Source organism: Trachinotus anak, unplaced genomic scaffold (assembly GCF_046630095.1).
Source record: "Trachinotus anak isolate AG129_WGS33_773 ecotype Australia unplaced genomic scaffold, CSIRO_AGI_Tana_v1 ptg000010l, whole genome shotgun sequence".
Taxonomy (NCBI): domain Eukaryota; kingdom Metazoa; phylum Chordata; class Actinopteri; order Carangiformes; family Carangidae; genus Trachinotus; species Trachinotus anak.
Genome location: NW_027273861.1, coordinates 673,691 through 696,863, shown reverse-complemented (window position 1 = coordinate 696,863; position 23,173 = coordinate 673,691). Strand labels below are relative to the sequence as shown.

Below are 23,173 nucleotides of genomic sequence, written 5' to 3'. Positions count from 1 at the left end.
GTTTCATAGTTGTATCTGTTTGCCAATCAGACTAGCTTCAGATCACATCCCTGGTTATCCAGAGTCATATAAAATATTAACCATTTGTGTGAAATTTTGTCATAATTGATGTGTGAGGTTGAATAATGGCTAAAGAGTACTTTATGGGGTCACACTGACCTTGACTTTTGACCTTTGACCACCAAAATCTAAACAGTTCATCATTGAGTCCTAATGAATTGAAGAAGTTCTGTCAGAGCGTTACTGAGATATTGTGTCCTTGAGAATGGGACGGAAGGACGGACAACCTGAAAAAACAATATCCCTCCAGCCCTGACTGCAGCGGCGCGGAGGCATGAAAATCCAGCTCAGGTGCGACTTGAACAGCAAATACACAGGCATGGTACCCATGTGAGGCATTTGCATTACACCTGAGTATACACAGTGCAGCTGTGTTGTTACCTCTTGTTATCATCATTAGTCATTATAATAAGGGTCAGGCACCAACCTTTCTTTGTGTTGTTGAAACACATACAGAGCATTCAGACAGTTTTCAGACCCTTTCACTGTTTCCACATTTTGTTGTGTTGCAGTCTTATGCCAAATATTTTTTTCTCATGAATCTACAATCTGCACTCTGTTCCCCAGAATGACAAAGTAAAAACAGAATTTTAGAATTTTTGCAATTTTATTAAAAAGCAAAAACTCATATCACATTGACATAACTATTCAGTTAGATACATACTTTTGACACTTGAAGTTTACCTCAGGTTCCTCCATTTCTCTTGATCATCTTTGAGATGCTTCTACACCTTGACTGGAGTCCACCTGTGGTAAATACAGCTTATTGGACGTGATGTGGAAAGACACACACCAGTCTGTGTAAAGTCTCACAGCTGAGAATATCAGCAAAACCCAGGACATGAGGAGGCTTGCAGAGCTCAGAGACAGGACTGTGTCGATCAGATCTGGGGAAGGATACAAAAACTTTTCTGCTGCATTGAAGGTTCTCGAGCACAGTGGTCTCCATCATTCTGAAATGGAAGAAGTTTAGACCAACCAAGACTAATCAGGGGAGAAAGGTCTTGGTAAGAGAGGAGATCTAGAACCTGATGGTCAGTCTGTATTTTTTTCTTTTTAATTGTCAATCAAAAGGGCAAAAGGCACAAGTCACATTCAAGATAATTGCAGGTCACAATAGAAACAACTGAGCAAGCAGTAACAAAAACAACAACATTATAGGTCAGAAAAAAATAATATTAGAAAAGTAAAGAAAAATAGTGCACTTGATAATAAGCAAGAAAAAATCTAAAATAAAAATAATGGAACAAACAAGTGGTCAGTCAGGTATTAAAGTGGGTTAATATTCTTGCAGATATTGGGCTTTTTTTAAATATTGCTACATTTCAAATATTTTTTATATAATACATATCTCATTTGAATACACATCAATAGTTGTTTGTTTTTTTAACAGCATTTATGTATAAAATACTCCAAACTCCATTTTTTTGTTTTCCTTTTGAAGGCCAACTTTTATATTTTGATATGTTAGTTTAACTTCCAGAAATAACTCCAGAGGAACTTCCACATCCATCCCCAGTCTACCTGAGTCACAGACGTGTTCTCCTCCCGGCCACCAGGGGGCGGTAGGGCCTTTACTCTCATAACCGCCTAAACGACAGGAAGAAGAAAACAGTTCCGTTTCCAGGGCGATTCTTCGGTTGGCGGCTGAAAAGCGCCAAATCTGAACTAGTGAGAGAAGAGTGGTAAAGAGCAGCAGGGTCTGTTAGCCACCTGTCCACACACCTTCAACGTTAACCGGTTACCTAACGTAGAAAGTCTCGGTCAGCGGTAGTTTGTGGACTAACATGGAGGAACTGTTCAGCGAAGTGTTGCAGGTGAATGTGAGGTGCAGGGACTGTGAGGAGAGGTAAGCAGCAGGTAAACAGCTAGACAGGCCTCACTGATGTGTTTAAGGTCGCTACGAAGATTTTCTTATTTAGTGTGAGACAAAAGGCTGAATATTAATAAACATAATTACCCAGGGTAACATGTGACCCATAGTTAGTGTACATTAAAAACAAGCAGTACCAGCCTTGTTTATTTAATGATATTGTTGAGTATGTTTCTGTTGTGTCTGATAAGTTCCACCCAGCAGCAGCTAATCGGACGGTTCATCACATTATGTTGACATGGCTCATTTTTCTCACTGTGGATGTTGTGACAGTTGATCAGTTGTGACAGGTCGGTTCTGTGGTTCAGGGATGAGTTCAATAGTGAATATTGATTAGTTTGGATGTTATTTTTTTTTAGTGAGTTGTGTTCATATTAAGTCCAGTGTCCATGGCCTGATCTTGGTTTTTATCCCTAACTATGTTAAACTATTCATGTGTGTTTATTGATGACCACAACATGTTGTCCTCAGCTGTGATTGGTGGTGTTTGACAGGCTTGTAATGATTGATGACCATTGAATGATGCACTTCAGCTGCTGAGTTAATGTTCACTTCACTCACTGAGTGGCTATGAGGAAGAAGGATTATTCAAACCAGTGTGACCGTGTGAATGTTTGGCCAGAAATAAACCTGTAAGGTTTCTCAAAGCTTATAAACCTGGGCTGCTTCAGTGAATAATGTAAAACTGATGGTGGACCATTAGTAAGCTGCATTGTCAACTATAGTGTAGGTCTATGTGTTGTGCAGTGTACAGAGTAGCTTACTGGTAACAACAAATAAGGATGTATGTTTAAAAAGTAAATATGCCAAAGACCACAGAGCTGACCTGTGTTTTAGAAACCATGTTGCAACTAGTTTTTAACTTTGATCAATTCCATTAATCAAATTAGCATAATCAGGTTTAGGTAAATTAGGTAAACAGTTTTGACTATGAGTAAATATAAATATTGCTGTAATCTGTTTGAAGCCTTGTTGTTTAACGGTTTAATTTTGCAGAAAAGCAAATATTCGTGTCACCATCGAGCTTCAGCTGGCAACAAGTCCGGTGCACAAACGGGTGAGTATGATGAAGGTTGGGGTCAATTCTGATTCCAATTCTGCTTACTGATTCTGGTTCTGTTTAGATAACAAAAATGTCTTTGAAGTGAATCTGAACATTCACAGAGTAAATAATATTTACTATTTACTGGTATTTAGTAAATGCATACAATAAGAACATCTGCTGCAAGGACATGCACATTAAAAACATATTAAATAAGAAGTGAACAGAGCAGAACTGAAATTCAGTTTTTTGGTACTTGGCACTTTGGATAAGGTTCTAATTTAACTCTGATAGAGTTTTGCATAGAAGACGGTCTTTCTTCCTGGTGACTAACCATTGTTTTTGTTTATTCTAGGATCTTCTAGTGAGACTAACAGATGATCTAGATCCATATTTCCTCTTCAACCTCTCAATATCAGAAGAAGATTTCCAAAGGTAAATATTTAGGCCTGGTGATAAAAGGATAGTGATATGGACCAGTGACAGACACTTCATCAATACTAATTATAATATTGTTTGATAGAAAGTCTAAAAGTTTCAGGTAGGGCTGGGTTAAAATTAGATTTTCCAACTCAAACTGATCTTCATTTGCATAATCCAATATCAATTCATATAATCCAGAGATCAGTTGTTTAATAAATGCCCTTTACTGTGGATGTGTGAGGCTATAACCCTGTTAGTCTGGTAACTGGTCAGGTGAGAGATCAAAACATGACAGATGTGGCTCCATTGAAGCCACAGGTCTAAAGGCAGATGTGTGGCTGCATTTAAAATCTATGAAAAGACAAAGAGCTGGACAAAAACAAAGCAAGATGTGCAAGAAGAAGATGCGTGTGTCTGTTGGTTCACACTGTAGCCATCAGCAACGCACATTACTGACCTGTCTGTCATTCTTTGAGAAGAGTGGTTAAACTGTTGGTCACATTAAATTAAAAAGTGAGAAAATAAGTGTAGGTGCTGAAGACAGTGAGTAATATCAGAACACTGCTGTGTGTAAACTGTGCAGGAAAACTGTGAATACAACAATTTTATTTTATCACCACCACCAAGCTTTGGATCACACAACGTGTTGTCATAACAATAAAACCCTGAGGTGGTGGAGCCACGATGGAGAGATACTCTCTATATGACAGAACATCCAAACAGGACAAGGACATAACCCACGCAGTCACATACTTCTTGTCCCCTGGTCACGTCAATGTAAATTTCAGTGCTCAGTGTTTGACTTTTGTTGGATGTTGTGAATAAGCCGTCTCTAACTCTCACTGTGTCTGTCTCTGTGGTTGTTGGAGCAGTCTGAAGGTCCAGCAAGGGCTGCTCATAGACTTTGCATCATTTCCTCAGAAGTTCATCGACCTGCTTAATCTGTGCTACTCTGAGCAAGAGTCAGACAATCCCAGGTATGAAGAAAAGCAAACCACCACACAACATCACACTGTTCAACTATAGTGATCCAGCTTTACATTATGATTTGTATCAGTCCTGATAATTAATATTTTCTTTATATTGACAAAGTTATCAACCTTTAGACCTAACGCTGAGATGAGTGGACTCAGATTCATATTTTGTGACTGTTGCAGACTCATGACTCAGTCTCAGAACATGACATACATGTGGTTGCTTTTATCAATTTATAAAGTTTAATCTGTGGAATGGAAAAAATATTAAAGACACATTTCATTATTATGTGCTCCAGTGATACAACAGCATGCACTAAATGATTGTGTATAATGTTTTTCCGCAGGTTTCTGCTGCACCTGTTGTGTCAGTCTGCAGTGCTTGAAGGACCAGCAAACTTCAGTGTTGTAGAGACAAATGCATTCAAACACCTGAATCACTTGTCTTTACGACTCGCTCAAGGGTCCGACAAACATATTAAAGACTATCTGGCAGTGTGTCTCTCATCTCTGAAGGTTTGCTCATTCAACATAATACATAATCATAACATTGTCGGGCTTTTTCTATGGATCTTTGAATTATGAGACTCATATGAATGTCAGCTTTAATCAGACCAATGTTATTTGATCCAACTGAGGTTTGTCTTGCGGATGGCGACATAAAATTTAATAGAAGCTAGTTTGTTTTATCTAAATGATCCCAGGAGGTTTTATTACTCTGGTGTTTGCTGGTGTGGTTTACTCTTCACACTGCTTATATCAATTGTACATTTCAGTCAGGTGAGTTAAAGCAGTTAAAGTAGTTCAACAAACCTCATGTACTGTTCTAAAACAGATGAGCAGAAGAAAAAATTTCTTCTAATTGGAAAATTAACCTTCACGTTGATACTTTAGGAAACTGTATAATTTAGCTGATTAAACTAGAAGTTGTGGTTTCAGAGGAGTTATCGCATCAAAGCATAAATTATGTTTGTCACTAACACGTAGAGCTAGAATCTGTTTTTACTGAAGTGATATTCATACATGTCAACTCAATCTTCCAGGCAGAGAAGCAGGCCCTAGAGATGAAGCTGAAGAAGACTGAAGAGGATCTGTCCAGGCAGCTGAGTTATGCTCAACAGGTGTGTGAGCGCCTCTTTGTCATTGGACGTGGTGTTTAGAGGCCTGTTTTAAGCCCTGGTGCTGGATGAAGCACAGTCACAGTCAGGACCGTCACTTTTTCCAGGGATCTAAAACAACAGATCATAACGGAGCTGAGACACAGACGGTGACAAATTAAAATATAAAACCTGAATAATAACAGAACAAATGCAGATGCTTCCACACAGCTGCACAGTGTGGTGCAGTTAAGCCATTAACGCTTTTTGCTGAGCGGCCAAGTTGATTCTGATTTTATATCAAGAGGAAGGTGATTTCATTGTGGGCACAGAGCAGCAGCTTCAGCCAGATGCTCACCTGGCTGGTGTTCAGAGAGGAACAGAGACTGAAGTGACATCTGTATTTAGATGTATAGGAAAGACTCAGTTCAGTTGTCACATTTGATGATGCTCGTGCATCAGTGTGATATTGAGGAGACACAGAGGAGCAGCTCTTCCCCAGCTGACTGAGGATGTCAGTGCAGGATGAGATCAGACTGTGTCAGCAACAACTGATATTATAGCAGCTGCAGGACATGGACCGCTTTACAAAGATGAATCCACATGTGAGAGTTCAGTGGTGCAGAAACCAGCAGCTCTGGTCTACAGAGATGTGGAGAAAGTGATGAGTCAGATGAGTCGTCCTTCATGTTCTACACAAGTGGGTCAGGACATGTTAGCGTTCACCAAGAGGGCGGTACAGGTCTGAGAGCTGGACCCCTACACTGAGGGGACCCACTGCCTCTGTTCTGCCGTGGGGGCATTTAGCTGCTGTGGTTTGGGTCCTTGTCCCCTCAGAGGGAGGGGTCAGTGTAGATCAGAACAAAGTTGTTCTGAGTGATCATCTTAATCCTGTGATGAAACACGTCTGTCCTGATGGGAGGAGTCTCTACCAGGAAGACAGTGCCCACATCCACAGGTCACGTGGGGTCACTGATGGTTTGATGAGGATGATGATGTTGTGAATCATTTGCTGTGTCCTTCACAGTCACCAGATCTCAACCCAGCTGAACAGGTATGGGAGGTTTAGACAGCGTCTCCACCACATCATTAAAACACCACAAGAGGAAATATCTTCATGAAGAATGGCGGTCATCCTGCAGTAGAGTCCATCCTGCAGTAGAGTCAGAGACTTTTAGAATCAAGGATGAGGAGCAGAGAAGCTGTTCTTTCACCTCGTGGTTGATCAACATCTGACTGACATTTTGGGTTTTTCTTTCATTAATTACCTCTGTGTGTCTCTAAGTCAGTGACTAGTATAAACTCTGGACTGTGATGGGGTCTTGTTTTAGATTTGTTACCAAGTTTGTTTCAGTTTGTCGTCTTAATACAGGTCTGCTGTCCTTTTCAAATGTATTTCAGCAGGTTCTCATCTCTAGCTGCTGTTGTTATTAAGACTGATCATATTTTGAAACAGTCGTTATCTTAACATCTATATATGTAATAAAATAATAATGTAATAACTATATTTCCTTCCTAGACTCTGTCTGAGAAGACCAAAGAGTTGGACAAACTGCGTTCAGAGTGGACAAGTCAGAGCAGCTCTCTGTCCAACCGTCATACTCTGGAGTTACAGTCAGAGAGAGAGAAGGCTGTGGAGGTGAGACACTTATCGTCCCTGGACTGTCTTACTAACGAGGCTGTTATTGAAGGACATTAAATTCAAAAGGTCAAACTATCTAAAAAATAAGACCCTCCTCGCACTCATTGAACAGATGTAGTAGTTAGTACTCACACCAAGGTCTCCTACTGCACTGAAGCTTTAGATAAAAACATCTGCCAAATGACTAAATGTCATGTATGTAATGTAAATGTGAAGACCCGATTGCTTAATTTTTAGTCTGAAGAAATCAGGTGAACATGATGGAAACCTGCTTTGTCTTTAATACATGTTAAGATAAGTTGTTGTCGTTGATGCTTTGCATAAAAAAGAGAATAGGATCCGTGATGAAGGTTGGTATTGAATTCAGTCCCCGCCCTGTTGTTGCCTTTATACTATCTCTGGTTCAAAGTGTCTCCAACAGCTGCAGCTGTAAATTCTTAAGTGACTCTTCAAACTGTGAAGCTGTAACAGAAAGTAAATCTTACTTATGTTTGTTTGTCAGTGATTTAACTTAACATCTTACACTTTTAAACTTGTTTGCTCAAGTTCAGGTAACTCAACTTAATTTTTACATTTTCATTATATGACTGAACTAATCATTCAGCGTAAGTTCAGTACATTTAACATTTTTTAAGCAGCATGGGAACTTAAGTTCAACAAGCTTAAATTGATTATCAGTGTGCTGTATGTAGTGTTTTATTTATTTGGAACATACCAAGCACAGAGGTGGATTATCAGTTGTCAGATATTTATTTGGTTTGTCGTCATGATGTGTTTCAGTTACAGAACAGACTTCAGCAGCAGACTGAGCAGCTCCGTCACGACCTGGAGAGCACTCATAAGAGGAGCACCCAGGAGCTTCAGAGCCGGCTGACAGAGCTGGAGGCCTCCTGCAGGGAGCTGACCGAGAGGAAATACAAGAACGAGTCTGTCATCAGAGACCTGAAGATTAAACTCGTGGGAGCAGAGGAGGTGAGTGAAAAAGGAGGCTGTTGTGCCTCGAGTCTGTCAGCGGAGGGACCAACATGTGTCTGAAAGGGAGAGTCGACATGGAGGGACAGGACACAGACACTGTTGTGTTCATGTCACACCTCTGACATGGTGTCTAAAATCTCTCACTGGGGGGGATTTATGAAGCGGCTTCTTAATGAAGATGTAGTGGGATCTCTGTTTAAAAGAGGCTGTGCAGTGCTTATTCACATGTGGGCAAATACCACACACACACACACACACACACTTGTACTTCCATCTTTGTGAGGACACTCATTGACATAATGCATTCCCTGACCCTAACCTTAACCTAAACCTAATTCTAAAACTCTAAAACCAAGTCTTAACCCTCAAAATGTGATTTGAAGGTGTCCTCAAAAAGTGAGGACCGGCCAAAATGTCCTCACTTTCCCAAAATGTCCTCACTCCATTAGTAAAATACTTTTTTGGGTCCTTACTATGTAGCAAGTACAAGTGTACACACACACACACACACACACACAGACAACACAGTGACTTCAGAGGCAATAAGACACAGCAGAAAGAAGGAAATGGACTTCAGGAGATATTTTACTCAAGCTGATGATGACAGTGCTGATTATTGGAACAACTCTGTCCAACACAATCTGTTTTAACTAATAACACAAGTCAGTGTGTTGTTCTTGTCCACATTCAAGTGGATGTGGCCCCTGAACTGGGACACAGCTCCAGTGTAGGCTGGAAAATGTGTGTGAACCCCTCGACTAATGACATTAACATAATCTACCTGGAGTCGAGTTAACAAAGAGTTAACTCACTCTAACCCACAGATGTGGGTTAGAGTGAGTTAAAGAAAACACTTAAATCTGTGTGTCACTGTGTTACCTGTTTATGTTGTGTCTGTTACCTGTGCAGGAATGCCAGCGTTCAAAGCAGCAGGTCCTGTCTCTCAGGAGGGAGAACAGCACTCTGGACACTGAGGTCCATGAGAAGGAGCGTGTGGTGAGCCAGCTGCAGATGAGGGTGGCTGTTCTGGAGCAGGAGATCAAAGATAAGGATCAGCTGATGCGCCGCACAAAAGAGGTGCTCGAAGCCACTCAGCAGCAGAAGGTAAGAGATACAACTTGACATATACAGTAAAAAGTGCATCTTGAAATGAAGGCACCAGTCTTTCAGCATCTTTTTGGTTTATAAATGTTCGTACTTCAGCTGTTTCTAAGGTGGAAAGTGATGTTTTCATCACCTCATTGATGTGGGACTTGAGGCTTATATCTGAGGCTAAGATAACACCAAGACTTACCCTCAGATTTCCAGGGTCAGTGGATTCATTTACATGTTAAGTGAGTTCAAGGCTGTCCAGTAAATTTAAGAACTCAATAGCTTCTCCTTGGTTCATTTAGTATATTTATTTAAGGCAAAGACTAATTAATGCCAGATCTTATTTCCTTATTGGAATAACTTTACATCCTCTCAGACTATTTACCTAAAGCTTAACTCAACTGTGTAGAAAAATTGCAAGTATTTTCTTCATTGATCTGGCTGACAGACGTCCTTCGTCCTCTGTCCTCTTGCTCACTGCTCGAGAGACACCACCACAAATTTCTTCAAGTTTTTTCATCCTTTTCTTGGACATGAAACAAAGTGTATTTAAAAATTTACATGATCAGTAGAAAACTGAGATCCACAGACAGGGTACATCAGAGTGTTGAGAAACACAACAACACATTGTTGGTTTTGTTCTTTTCATGAAATTTTTTGACAGTAAGAAAAATAACACCAGACTTATTCTAATAGATTCTCTGTCAAATGTGTTTTAACCTTAACCTTTGGTTTTTTTTTCTCCAGGAATCAGTTGAAGAAAATGCTGAAAGCAAAGAACTTCAGGTCAGAAAACTTGAGGCAACAGTGAAGTCACTGTCTGAGGAGCTGATAAAGGTTTGTGAAGCTGCATTGAAGCTTTTCCATCTGCAAAACTGAACACATCAAGGAGTAAATGAAAGACACACATCAGGCCACACTACATATGCAGTCATTTCAGTCATTGAGTAACTGTTACCAATCAACAGCCATCTCCCTGTGTACATTCAAACCTGCTTTTTAGGCTCATTTAATGGATTTGGTTACTGAGACCAGCACTGAGGTTTTCCTGTGTCCTGGTTATTTCACACAGACCAGGTTCTAAAGCCCAGGTGAAACTGTTGTGGAGACGTGCTGCTTCCATGGGGCACTGTATGTTTGAATATGATCCAGACCAGTTTCTTACCTCCCTTCATGTACTACTTCTTATTTTATCCAGGCTAATGGCATCATTAAAAAGCTGCAGGGGGAGGTTCGAGGCCTGGTCGGAAAAATCAAAGTGAAAAACACAGTGACTGTGTCACAGGAGAAGATCCTCCAGGACATGACAGAAAAACTGCAGAGCGTTGAGAAGGACCTACAGAGCACCCAGCAGCAGCTCGGTACCAGGGATGAGCAGGTGAGTCTCCATCATGGAAACTGCAGACACACTGCTTTCAACAGTCTCTAGGTCTTGACTGATGAAGCATGATAAGCACTAATCAGACTAATTGATTGATTTGATATGCACTTGATCTTACCATATTTGTATTTTACAGGTTTCAAAATTGAAGGAGCAGTTGGAGCTTATGGTTCAGAAGCTCAATGAAAGCAGAGAAGTGTTAAAAACAAACGAGAATGGTGAGAACACTCGTCTTATTCATGTCCATTATTAATGGATGTAGTATAAGTATAATTATGTGGGAGGAGCCAGTGGAGATTTCACTTCCAACTACTACTGCTGGCTTATTTTTCAGTTTTACAAACTCAGTCAGACTTCTGCTGGAATAATAATTATCTGATGTTGTTAATTGCTTCATCTCCCTCAGTGAAAATTCAGAATCTAATCAAACATGTAAATGTGGTCATATTTCTCCATTTTCCGTGCGACAATTCTAATTTGAGATAGATAGATAATTTTACCATTAAAATAAACTTGTCATGTTATCTAATGTATGTGGTTTAAAACCTTTCAGTCATTGACTGAAGTCTGTGATACATTAACATTTATCCAGAGCGATGATCCACAGACATTAGAACATACGAGGCGACGCTCTGCCTCAGTGACACCTGCTCACATGGGTTCAGGTCAGGTGACTGACGTGTCCAGTCAAGATCACCCAACTGCTGGGTCACGATTTTACCAGCTGCTTTAGTGTTATGGTTAAGATTGTCCTCCACCTGCACTGTCCTAAAACAGACAGAATATAATCTTATTTGCTGCATTTGTGTCACTTTTCACACAGTATGAATCTGAACACTTCAGACTCAATTCAAGACTTTGATGTGAATTAGAGTTGATTTTGTCAGATATTTTTAGAACTATTCCTGAGATAAAACATCTATGTTAGCTTTGGGTATATTCAGTCACCTCATCCTTTTTAATTTTAGTCAGTTTTTAATATTCATACTCGCACATTTTAGTCTAGTTTTTGTCAACTGCTGTCAAATGAGATTTTCTTCTGACTGATTTGTAACAGTTAAGTCTGGACGGTAATGACCACACAATAATCTTTTTCTTTTAAATTTTTTTTTTTTTTTTTAGGCTTTATTAGACATGGAAGTGGAGACAGGCAGAGTTTAAGGAAAGACAGGCAGCAAATGGGCTTTGCAGTGTCCAACCAGTAAAGCTATGATTATAATGTAGACATTTGACACAGCCTTTCATTGACCATATCCACTGAGATGTCTCTTCAGTCATGCCAGTATTTCAGCACCTCTCCCACCATCTGTTATATTTCTGTTTTACCACAGTTATCAGTTGGCTGAACAAGCAGCTAAATGAAAAGCAGCTGAGCAGAAACCCACAGTCCACTGACGCTGTGGAGAATCCTTCGCTTGTATCCACAACAACAGGACTGAGGGTAGGAGATGACTCCCTACACACTGTTACCATACCTTACTGTGTGTGTGTGTGTGTGTGTGTGTGTGTGTGTGTGTGTGTGTGTGTGTGTGTGTGTGTGTGTGTGTGTGTGTGTGTGTGTGTGTGTGTGTGTGCCACCAGTTACACATGTCATTGTATTGTACCAGGCAAAGTTTTATCCTCAGACAGGGAAACCTGCTGTGTCTCCTGGAGCGACTGCTGATGTCACTCCTGCTGAGCAGCGAGCAGTGCAGCCTGCCAACAGACTGATGTGAGTTTGGATCATTGCTTTCTCAGCCCAAGTCTATCATTTATTTCCACAGAATATACTGGTGTGTGGAATACATCCAGTCTGAGGGTGCTGTTTTATAACAGAACTGTTTGCCTGTAAGTCAGAGGACTGAGGGACACATGAGTCACTTTGTGTTTTCCTCTTGTCCTCAGTGGAGACTATGCAGGTCTGGATTCTAAGTACTTTGAGAGGAGAGATGATAGCATCCCAGTCTACGGTCTGCCGAGTCTGCTTCACAGAGGTAAAACTGGTGATCGTTTAGAGAACTGCATGGACATAAACAGTAAATACCTGTTTCATTAGACTGCTTCAGCAGAGTTAGAACTGTTTTTGGTGTGTGAAGACACAGGACAGAAGAGTGAGCACAGGCTCAGATCAGGATGAGGATGTGAATGTGAATGAATGAGACCCAAAAGCCCTGCCTTTAATGTCTGAACAGGTGTGGACATAGTGAGTGTGGAATATGTTTCCCTGCAGTTACAGTGAGTCACCAGGTTCCAGTCATCTCTCTGCATTAACCTGATTTCTCCAACACTGAGAAACATGAAAGACTTCAGACAGGCAGAGTGTGGCTATGAAAGCAGAGATCAAGACAATTCAGTGATTGTGACACTGATGCAAAGGGTTCAAGTCATAAGTTTTACATAAAAAGAATAGTTTCATTTCATCATTCTAATATACTGGAACACAGGCCCGACTGAGGTGCCTCATACATGCACCACACTCGACAAACTGTGGTGTCAGTAAAGGGTAGTGAATACCACCTGTAATAAGGGAGTGTCCTACATATCCCACCTTCCAGACACATCTCAAATAACGGCTGAAGTCAAACTACATCTGTGATCTTTTTGACCTCCTGCAGCAAAATGTATTTTGTCTTTTTATTTGTCTATTTTATATTTGAGTTGTGTATTGTGACATAATGTAATGTTGTATTATTTGTTACCTGTTCAGGGACTATGTTTGTTAACCTGTTATTACTGCTATAATCCAGCATGTTCATGTTGTGTATTTTGTACTGATGTCCACTGACAACAAAAAAAAACTGATCAGGCCTTTCTCTATTATTAATATACATTGTCTTTATCAAATAAACAAATAAATAAACAAACATTGCTGATCAGACCAGGACTGAGGGAACAGTGTTTCTCCCTGTTCTGAACAGACACAGTTGTTCTTGTGCTCAAAATAAAAGAAATGAATCTTATCATTAATGTAAACAATGTTTTGACTGAGGTTTTTGCTTTTTCTCTTTAGAGTTCCCTCAGCGAACAAAGCCTCCTGTAGCCTCTGCTTACTTCTCTGCTTGAAGCAGAAACTCCGAGATTTAAGGACAGAAAAGCTTTAATTTCAGCTTCAGGTGAAGAAAAACCATCCAAACTTCACCTTCTGCTTTTCGTCTCTAGCTCCTGTACAAACTGTTACTGACCTGTTGTGCTACAGAAACATGTTTTTAAGTCCCTATTGTTGATATTTTAATTTATATATAATCGTCTATTTGTCTGTCTCTAATTTGTGCTTCAAGTAAAGTAAATGCTCTTAAAAATCTACAGTAGATTCCTGTGCTCATGGAGAATGTATTCATGTCTATTCCCCCCCCCCCCCCCCCCCCCCCCCCCCCCACAGTACATAATTTGCTACCCTGATGTGTTTATATTGTTCATTTTCTGTTGTTTTTCAGTTATGAAGTGTTGTCTTAATAAACTTATCATCCTTATTGGTGTTCAGTCCTTTCAAAGTATCCACAGGTTTGATTTATTTAATCTTAAAGTTCCTCCAGACATGTTTTAAACTCTGTAAAAATCCTCTGCTGTGATTCATATTTTCTTTAACATGATTTTCCCAAACTGCTCTGAGGCTCATCTACTCTGACTTCCTGATTGAGAAACCTGGATCAGGCCTTGGCCCCGCCACCACCTGCTGGCTCCAGGTGTCCAGGTGAAAGAGCAGAGAGGATGAAGATGTTAGAGGAGGAAACATCAGAGAGACTCAGCCTCATGTTGGAGCCTCAGTCAGACCCAGACTCAGATGAGGAGTCTGTTGAGACCAGAATCAGAGACTAGCAGACAGATCAGAACAGTTAGCATAGTTCAATTCAATTCAATTTTATTTGTATAGCGCCAAATCATAATATACATTATCTCAAGGCACTTTACAGGGTCAGGTCAAGACCTTACTTTGTTACAGAGAAAAACCCAACAGTTCTAGCATTTATTTGTTTATGTTGTTTGTTAGCTTGTAACTGGCAGTGGCTGACACAGTGTTAGTAGTTGTGTTGATGCTAACTCTGGCTCTCTGTACTGACAAGGTTTCAGGTGTATTTAGCCCTGATTAAAGACTGAGTCATGTGGTGTGTGTGTGGCAGGTCAGTGTAAAAGGTCTGTGAGACAAAGACCGACACCATGACAGTTTGTTTCACGTGTTCACGTCTTACATATATGAGACTGTAAAGTCCTCTGAACAATGACAGTCCTTTGAATTGACTGTGTGTATCTCAGGGCTGTCTCGGTTCTGGTTGGGGGCGGGGTTCAGGATGAGGCCAGGGGCAAATGGGGTGGAGAGCTGGGTCAATATTGTTCATGAATCCATGGCAGGAGTGGAAGGGTGGGCGGGGGGAATGTCTTTCTTGGACTGCAGGGCCGGCAAAGGCAGGGGGCCTGTGACCATGGGCGTGTGGTGGGGGTCCTCCACTGCCAGCATGGGGAGGAGGTCCATGACCATGGGCGTGTGGTGGGGGTCCTCCACTGCCAGCATGGGGAGGAGGTACATGACCAACAGGGTGGAAAGGGGGGCGGTGATGGTTCCCAGGATGAGAGGGCCTACATATAGGCTCCCGCTCACCAGGGCCAAGGGCTGTAGTGTTCTGTTCAGAGGAGAGAAACAGACAAAGTTGAAGTGTATTTCTGCAGAACTGGAATAACCTCAGATTTCCAAACTACGGGTTCAGAGTTATTTAATAATGCAGAGTATAACAAGTAGCAGTGGAGCTCTGGAGAGGGAACATGAAGTAGATTAGGTGAACATACAGTACATGTTTGCTATGTGGACTCACCACTGGGGGGTAGAATTCACAAACCACAGACCCAAGTCCAAATGCATTTGAAAAGGATGTATGGCAGTAAGCGTGATGCTACAGAGAGAAGAGAGACACAGTGAGAGCCACGGAAACAGCCAATAGACAAAATATTTAGTGTCAGACTCACTGATACCATCCTCGAACACACGGGCTGCCCAGTGCTCATTCAGGACCTTCACACTACTGTACGGATATACTACCACTACCATGAGCTTTATTTACGCAGCACTTTTTAAAACACACTGTCAACAAAGTGCATCACAAGATCAAAAATAAGAAAACACAAAGACAATGAGAACATTACAGTGCCCACTGTAGGATTATTTAAGACCTTCAGGGCTGGGGTAGACAGATGTTTCATTGAGATTATTTGTGTTGAGACAGGTTGGATAGATACCACTGTCTCTATTACTTCAGAGATACTGGAAATGGGCCTGTAATCACTGAGCACTATGGATCCAGATTTCTTTTCCTCTTTAATAGACACCATGTAAAATCAAAGATGGCTTAGGATTTCACCCCAGCAGCACCACTGGTGGACACCTCCCTCTGTCAGAATAAACAGTTTTTTTTTTACAACCTCTTAGAGGGTTGTCACCTCCTGGTGAGGTTGTACTTTAAAGGTCCCATATGAAGGTAGATGTCCATGTTATATTTGATTATAAAGCAGGTCTAGGTTCTATATTAATACTGTGAAAGTATCAAAGCCTCAGTCCACAGAGAAATGCACACAGCCTGTATTCAGAAACTGAGCCTTAAAACCAGCTGTCAGGACTTCTGGAACTTTGTGATGTCACAACAAAGCAGCCACCACTCTCAGCCACGCCCACCTGGACCCACACACACACACACACACACTATAGTTTATTTTCCCTCAGTTCCACATACATTGAAGGGCCAAATCTTCAGTCAGACACTGAAGATTTGATACATCTACCAAAATCTTGACCCATCTTTGTAGGAGTGTATTATTGTTCACTTCAGCCTTAGAGCTCAACAAACAATAACACAATGGTCCTTTCAGCCTCACTCAGCTAATAACTTTACAGAGATATTTGGACTTTGTACTTGTCATCAGTCCTGTTGATTTGGCTTGGTGTAAATTTAAACATGTGTTCATCTCCGTTATTGCCATCCCTGTGGCCCCTTCCTAGTCTGTTAGGAAGCCATTGTCCTGACCCTGGGTTCATTCTGATATCTTAGAAGCTGTTTGTTCACACAACAATGTCCTGGCTGTGTACAAACTGTAAGGTAACGACTACGAATTTATACAGTTAACTGTAGAAATGACGTCAAGCTAAAGGTAAGGGAGGGAAATAAAAAGATTAAATAAAAATATTAAAACCTTGATTTTCCATGTGTAACATTCAAATATCAGTGAAAGGTAAGTTAGTAGATCATCCAGCTTTTTTACGTCAGCCCAAAAGCTTGTTTACACTGTACCTCCAGCATTTACACTCTTGATTTAACCTGTCATTCTGTAGGACAATGGTAGTAAGTCAGTAAGTCTTTAGAACAGGTTGTGCACAACCATTTAAATAAATTTGTAAAGAAAATATCTGAAACCTAATTGCACACAGAGCGAGCTTCACACCAGACAGCTAGCTGCTGCAGGACAGACCTTATTCAAGCCCAAAACAATCTGCTGTGCATCTTAATAATCAGTAGATACACAAATACACTAGGTTTAGCTGGAATAGACGAGACTGTGCTATAATAAACGAGCCCACAGGTCGTCTGTCAGCAGGTTATTATGACCCACAGTTAGGTTTTGTTGCTAGGTGACATCTAGTGGTCGTGGTAATGATGACAGGAGCAAAGGGAAAAGTGATGTAGGAGATTGGTGTCCATGTGAAAGTAGCAGTTTATGTTGTTTCCATTATCCGTGACCCTTCGACAAAGTTAACGTGTTATTGTAACCATGACAACAGACATCGTCTAATGTTAAAGAAGTACCCAAATTACAATTTTTTCCCAAACCTAACCATCCAATAACCGTCATTATAGTAACCATGGTGACAAAGGTAGGTACGCCACTCTCAGTACAGTCTGCGTCTTTAATATCGTTACCATGACAACCAAGGTGCAGTACACCTGCTGCTGTAGGGGAACTATTTCAGGAGACACTCCTATAGAGGGTTGAAGAAAACGACCTGTGTCGTTCAGGTTGAGGACTGGTTGGAGGTTTAACGCCCCAAAGACAAACTTTTCTTACACAAAAGGTCAAACCTCCATCTGCAAGAAATGTCCAGTGTTGTGAGAGCCTAATACACAACATTACACCACTGCCCTTAGTAGTGGTCTTAATATGGTTTTAAAAATACATTTATTTAACATCTTAATATTGCTGTAACACTGCTTGTTTTTATCTGTGTGACAGACCTGAGAGTGATCAGCTGTACACATGGAGGACACAAGACAGCCCAAGCAGCCATGAGGTGCACACACAAGATAACAAGTGATTGCTAGGAGACATCACTCATTAAATCCTATAGATCTCCTCATGTCTTGTGTTTACAGGTGCATTAGAAAGGGAAATTCAAACATGTCAGTGTGTGGGTCTGAATCTGTCTGAAGAGGTGTACTCACTGCTCTGTCAGGGCAGAGGGGTGTGCATGCCTCAGGGAGGATTCTGGAGCCCATTGGGCAATCAGTCTCCACAAGAACGAAGTAAGGGTAGTAGCTCATCCCTGCCATCCCTGAGTACTGAGAGAGGAGGAGAAAGAGAGAGAGTGGGGAAAAGACAGGAGTGTGCAGGGTTTAAAGGGATGGGATACAGATGTGTAGGCACATTTCAAAATTAAAGATACAGGCATCCAAGCTGGCTTTGGTTTGGCTTTAGTAGAAGCAACTTTGAGTCCTGAGTTGTGTGTGTGTATGTGTCAGAGTGCGTGTATGTGTGTGGAGCGAGTCCCTGTACCCCATTTATTATCCGTCCCACTTCCTGCAGGACGTAGTAGTGCTGGTTGGTGGTGTTCTGGTTGAATTTCTTCACAGCTTGATGCACAGCGTTGAGGCCTTCAGGACTGTTGAGTGGGATCAGCACGGGACAGTCGGGGCAGATCATACCCATCTCCTGGTTAGTTTTTACTACACACACACACACACACACACACACACACACACACAGAGTTGTATTGTTATTAGTGAGCTTTCTGAGGGTTCGTGGAGCAGGTCTGCATTTTAAAGGTTTTTCTCATCATCATCTTTACACTTAAAACTTTGTCAGATATTTGAAGTGGATCTGATTCGTGACGCCATAGTTCACCAACTTTTTACCATCATCATCACCACCATTTATTCAGCAGACTGCAGATGAAAATCAGCCTGGTCTCAGTTAATCTGATCTGATCTGATGTTGGAGGCAGTTTATGATGATGTTAGTTCAAAATACTACACAACAAAAAAGATCAGATTGAATTTAAAGGGTTAGGGTTAGGGTTAGGGTTAGTTTTGTGAGTGAGATTTTAAACTGTTTATTTATTTGCTGTAAACATGAAATCTTTTAATAGGAATGCATATTTGTTTCATTTGCTGATTCAACCATATTTTTGACAATGCCTGTTGGATGGAGACCTCTCAAATCAAAATGTTGCTGTATCAAATTCAATTTTCCATATTTTCTGAGTGTAGAGCTGTTGTCTGATTTTTGTTGGGGACTAGTGAACTACATGTAACTAAACTAGTTTAACTACATTTTGCAGTAACTTGCTGATAGTCCAACTACATTCATATGCACGTAGTCATTCAAGCTGTTAAATTACTTCTTTTTTTTTTTTTTTTTACCATTTTTTGTGTAATAACTACTGAAACTACAAACAAATCCAGTGCCATAAAAGAAAATGAACTATATTTGTATTTCTATTTTACTGTTTTATTTGGGTTTTGGTCATTTTGCATCATGCAGATTATCAATTTGATTTTTTTTTTTTTTTTTTTTTTTACAAAGTAGTTTGAACAACTTTTTTAAAGCAGCTTTAGTTAAAGAAACTAGCTAGATAGATATATAGATAGATTGACCCTCCTGTTCATGTTATGTGACTTTATGGACAATTTGAATTTGCTGCACTATTCCTGACTCCTTACTTAAGTTGTCTGAACTACTGAAGATGGGCTCACGCTCACTGAAAACTCTTTAGCTGTACCAACATTAACACTGGATGTAAAAGAAACAAAAAATAAAAGAGGGTCCAGCATTTCTGACAGGCTCGGATATGTAAGAAAAGAGAAGCCCACCTTGTCGTGTGACACACTCATATTTGGTGACTTTGGCGCCGTCAGCTGTTACAGTCATTGTAACGGTGCAGTTGGCCATCACCTCCTACAAAGAAGCAGAGACAGAGATATGTAACTGCAGGTAGCTCACATCAAGGCCAGTGCGTCCACTGCAGGAAATATGATCACACTCTCATCTTCCTGAGTTACAGCGTTGAATAATGTCCAGAGGTGTTTTTGAAGAACATTATGATGTCAGAGTACGGTTGATCTTTGACCTTTTGGATATAAAATGTCATCATTTCATTTTATCCTTATAGACAAAGACATAGACAAAATTAATGCTGTGTGAGTTAACAGTGATCTTGACCTTTGACCTTTGACCAACAAAATCTAAGCAGTTCATTGTTGAGTCCTCATGAACATTTGTGTTAATTCTAAACAAACCCCCCCCCCAAGTGGTCTTGAGATACCACATTCAAAAGGCCAAAACTGTGTTTTGTGAGGTCACAGTGACCTTGACCTTTGACCACCACGATCTATTTAATTCGTACTTGAGTTCAAGTTCATGTTTGTACCAAATTTGAAGGAGCTCTATCAAGGAGTAACTGAGTTATCACGTTCAGATATAGTAAATAGTTGTTTAACATTTACCCGGTCGGTCGTGCTGCGGAGCTCACAGTCCTCAAAGTGTTTGGGGTTGACAATGTGGCACACTGTCTCCAGGAGATCCAGCTGTAGCTCAATATCACACTCTCCTCCACGCTGGAAACACCAGAGAGGAAGAGCATGAATCACAATGACTGAGGTACATGATGTTTTAAATGTCCCCACACCGACAAATGCATCAGTTGTTGTGACAGATTTAAGACCAGATTACTCACACACACAAACACACACACAGACACACTTCACTCACTTCATTCCTGCTGGGAGTGGTACAGTTTGAGTTTTTTCTATTGTTAAAATTCGTCTACACAACTACACTTCACCAATCACTGGGCTATAGAGCGATAAGAATGAAGAGGAAGCTGTGAGCTCCAACTCTGCAACACTAACAGAAGAGAGACACAGAAACACAACCTACACACAGCCGACCAGTCCGGAGTTAAGTGGAAACAAGTGAAAAAGTGAAAACAGAAAAAACAAAAATCCGCTGTCATTCAGCCACCAAGGATAAAAAGGAAAGACAGAAGATCAAGAGGCAAAGTAGTAATAAAATGAAGGACAGAAGAAAAGAACTGTGGGACTGAAAGAAAAACAAAAGTGGAAAAAACTAACTTTAGTTAAAGCGTATTATTAAAGAGTTCACTGAGCTGAAACAAGCCTGTTATTCAGAGCAGAAGAGTTTCATTGACAATGTAAAACTGGAATCTGCAAAGTAACCAGTGACTAACTCCTAGCTGTAAGATAAACATGCGGAAGAGACGATAATCAACCTGAGCTGTAGTGACAGGAAATCTGTCACAGTACCAGGACCTCAGACTTATTTCAGAGCCCGCTGCCTGACTCTGGCTCTAGTACCTTCTCCACTTTGTTGCCCTGGACCACATTGAGTCGGAACTTGTAGCCATGGTGATGCTGCTCGTTGATGTGGTGCACTGCCAGGCGTGTTGCCGCTGCACTGTCCTCCTCACGGCACGTTACCTCCTCCAGAGCTGGAGCAGAGCTGCAAAGCAGCACCACTGAGGCCAGCAGCACCAGGACGGGTAATCTCTTCATGGTGCCAGGCAGAGAGATGGAGCAGACCGCTGCAGCCAGGGATGTTATATAGACACGGACAGGCTAACAGACAATGGTGGGAGGAAGACAGCGTGACAAAGAGGTGGAGCGATAAAGAGACAGCAGAGGTGCAGCACGAGGACAAGACCACAGCCCTGCTGAGAACAAACACAGACTAGAGCAATTTATTTTGAAATGTCCACTGAAACTATCAGTTTCATCATAGTTGTCAAACAGTCAACCATTTCCCAGCACTATACAAGTTTTTCTACTGAAGCATATTTAACTAGAAGGGTTCACAGAGCTCAGACCTCTGCCTGTACTTAACTTGAGTATTTCCATTTTATGCTACTTTATACTTCCACCCAAGTTAAACAAACAAGAAACACCTGCACCGTACTGGGTTCACCCTGGAGGAAACATTGATCCATAATTCACAGTCTGGGTTCATAGATAGAGTAAACTATCTGCATTTTGGCAGCAAAACAGTGGCTACAAACTTATAAATCAGCTTCAAAACAAACCTAGACTTATGTCCACACATGTATACACTGTATGTACACAGAGAATATACTTATGTTCTTGGTTCTGTTTACTAACAGACACACAATCAGGAGAGTCAGGCTTCACCCACACACACTGAACCTCAAAAAACCAACACAAGGTGAAGGTTAGGAGTTGTACTATGAGACTGAAAGATAAATATGAACAGTGACTCACCAGTGGGATGATATGAGAATCAGGCTCCCAGATTTAATGATTATCCAAGAGTGGGCAGCACATAACACACATTATACCTGAGCAGGACGACAGTCTGTAAAATATCACAGGGCTCACAGGCCATAGCATTTGTGCCACCAAATATATACACACATATTTTATTTTATCACGACTACCAATGATTCATTCATTCTCTCTGTCAGACACTGCCATCCCCTTCCTCTGAAGCAGCTGTCCCCACTGTGATCCCACACCTGATCCCCACATCCACTCACTCACCAGCTCCAATAATTCTTTCATTATCACCCCTACACACACACACACACACACACACACACACACACACACACACACACACACACACACACATACACTATATTGCCAAAAATATTCACTCACCCATCCAAATATTTGAAATCAGGTGTTCCAATCCCCTCCATGGCCACAGGTGTATAAAATCAAGCACCTAGGCATGCAGACTGTTTCTACAAACATTTGTGAAAGAATGGGTCGCTCTCAGGCGCTCAGTGAATTCCAGCGTGGTACTGTGATAGGATGTCACCTGTGCAACAAGTCCAGTCGTGAAATTTCCTCGCTCCTAAATATTCCAGAGTCAACTGTCAGTGGTATTATAATAAAGTGGAAGCGATTGGGAACAACAGCAACTCAGCCACGAAGTGGTAGGCCACGTAAACTGACAGAGCGGGGTCAGCGGATGCTGAGGCGCATAGTGCGCAGAGGTCGCCAACTTTCTGCAGAGTCAATTGCTACAGACCTCCAAACTTCATGTGGCCTTCAGATTAGCTCAAGAACAGTGCGTAGAGAGCTTCATGGAATGGGTTTCCATGGCCGAGCAGCTGCATCCAAGTCATACATCACCAAGTGCAATGCAAAGCGTCGGATGCAGTGGTGTAAAGCACGCCGCCACTGGACTCTAGAGCAGTGGAGACGCATTCTCTGGAGTGACGAATCGCGCTTCTCCATCTGACAATCTGATGGACGAGTCTGGGTTTGGCGGTTGCCAGGAGAACGGTACTTGTCTGACTGCATTGTGCCAAGTGTAACGTTTGGTGGAGTTCGGTTGTTTTTCAGGAGCTGGGCTTGGCCCCTTACTTCCAGTGAAAGGAACTCTGAATGCTTCAGCATACC

The 23,173-nt window shown here is 41.2% G+C and overlaps 2 protein-coding genes across 5 annotated transcripts; one reads left to right on the top strand and one right to left on the bottom strand.

The window, feature by feature from the left end:
* The first annotated feature begins 1,698 nt into the window (after nt 1-1,698).
* On the top strand, nt 1,699-14,008 carry sass6 (SAS-6 centriolar assembly protein). Of its 4 annotated transcripts, none has more exons than XM_071486746.1 (16): nt 1,699-1,909; nt 2,930-2,990; nt 3,331-3,410; nt 4,271-4,375; nt 4,720-4,888; nt 5,416-5,493; nt 6,989-7,108; nt 7,892-8,083; nt 8,996-9,190; nt 9,926-10,015; nt 10,377-10,556; nt 10,696-10,777; nt 11,891-12,000; nt 12,185-12,270; nt 12,444-12,532; nt 13,549-14,008. In XM_071486746.1, the coding sequence occupies exons 1-16, from the start codon at nt 1,848-1,850 to the stop codon at nt 13,599-13,601; spliced, it is 1,752 nt and encodes a 583-aa protein (XP_071342847.1). In that variant the 5' UTR covers nt 1,699-1,847; the 3' UTR covers nt 13,602-14,008. The 4 variants fall into 4 exon arrangements, with proteins under 4 accessions (XP_071342847.1, XP_071342845.1, XP_071342846.1 ...); XM_071486744.1 differs by having other exon boundaries at nt 12,167-12,270; XM_071486745.1 differs by having other exon boundaries at nt 1,714-1,909; nt 4,268-4,375; nt 13,549-13,749.
* A 372-nt stretch (nt 14,009-14,380) lies between these two features.
* Nucleotides 14,381-21,622, bottom strand: ahsg1 (alpha-2-HS-glycoprotein 1). Its single transcript, XM_071486747.1, has 7 exons — nt 21,107-21,622; nt 20,237-20,347; nt 19,604-19,688; nt 18,288-18,457; nt 17,957-18,073; nt 15,344-15,421; nt 14,381-15,154 (listed from the first exon to the last, which is right to left on the bottom strand). The coding sequence occupies exons 1-7, from the start codon at nt 21,302-21,304 to the stop codon at nt 14,786-14,788; spliced, it is 1,128 nt and encodes a 375-aa protein (XP_071342848.1). The 5' UTR covers nt 21,305-21,622; the 3' UTR covers nt 14,381-14,785.
* Between the last annotated feature and the right edge of the window lie 1,551 nt (nt 21,623-23,173).

Excerpts from the sequence above, each read along its gene's own strand:
- sass6 (XM_071486743.1), top strand. The coding sequence starts at position 1,848 with ATGGAGGAACTGTTCAGCGAAGTGTTGCAGGTGAATGTGAGGTGCAGG. Across the intron at positions 4,376-4,719 it reads CAAGAGTCAGACAATCCCAG|GTTTCTGCTGCACCTGTTGT; the intron begins GTATGAAGAAAA and ends GTTTTTCCGCAG. Across the intron at positions 12,533-13,548 it reads GCCGAGTCTGCTTCACAGAG|AGTTCCCTCAGCGAACAAAG; the intron begins GTAAAACTGGTG and ends TTTTCTCTTTAG.
- ahsg1 (XM_071486747.1), bottom strand. The coding sequence starts at position 21,304 with ATGAAGAGATTACCCGTCCTGGTGCTGCTGGCCTCAGTGGTGCTGCTT. Across the intron at positions 20,348-21,106 it reads AGGGCAACAAAGTGGAGAAG|CGTGGAGGAGAGTGTGATAT; the intron begins GTACTAGAGCCA and ends TGGTGTTTCCAG. Across the intron at positions 19,689-20,236 it reads TCCGCAGCACGACCGACCGG|GAGGTGATGGCCAACTGCAC; the intron begins GTAAATGTTAAA and ends GCTTCTTTGTAG.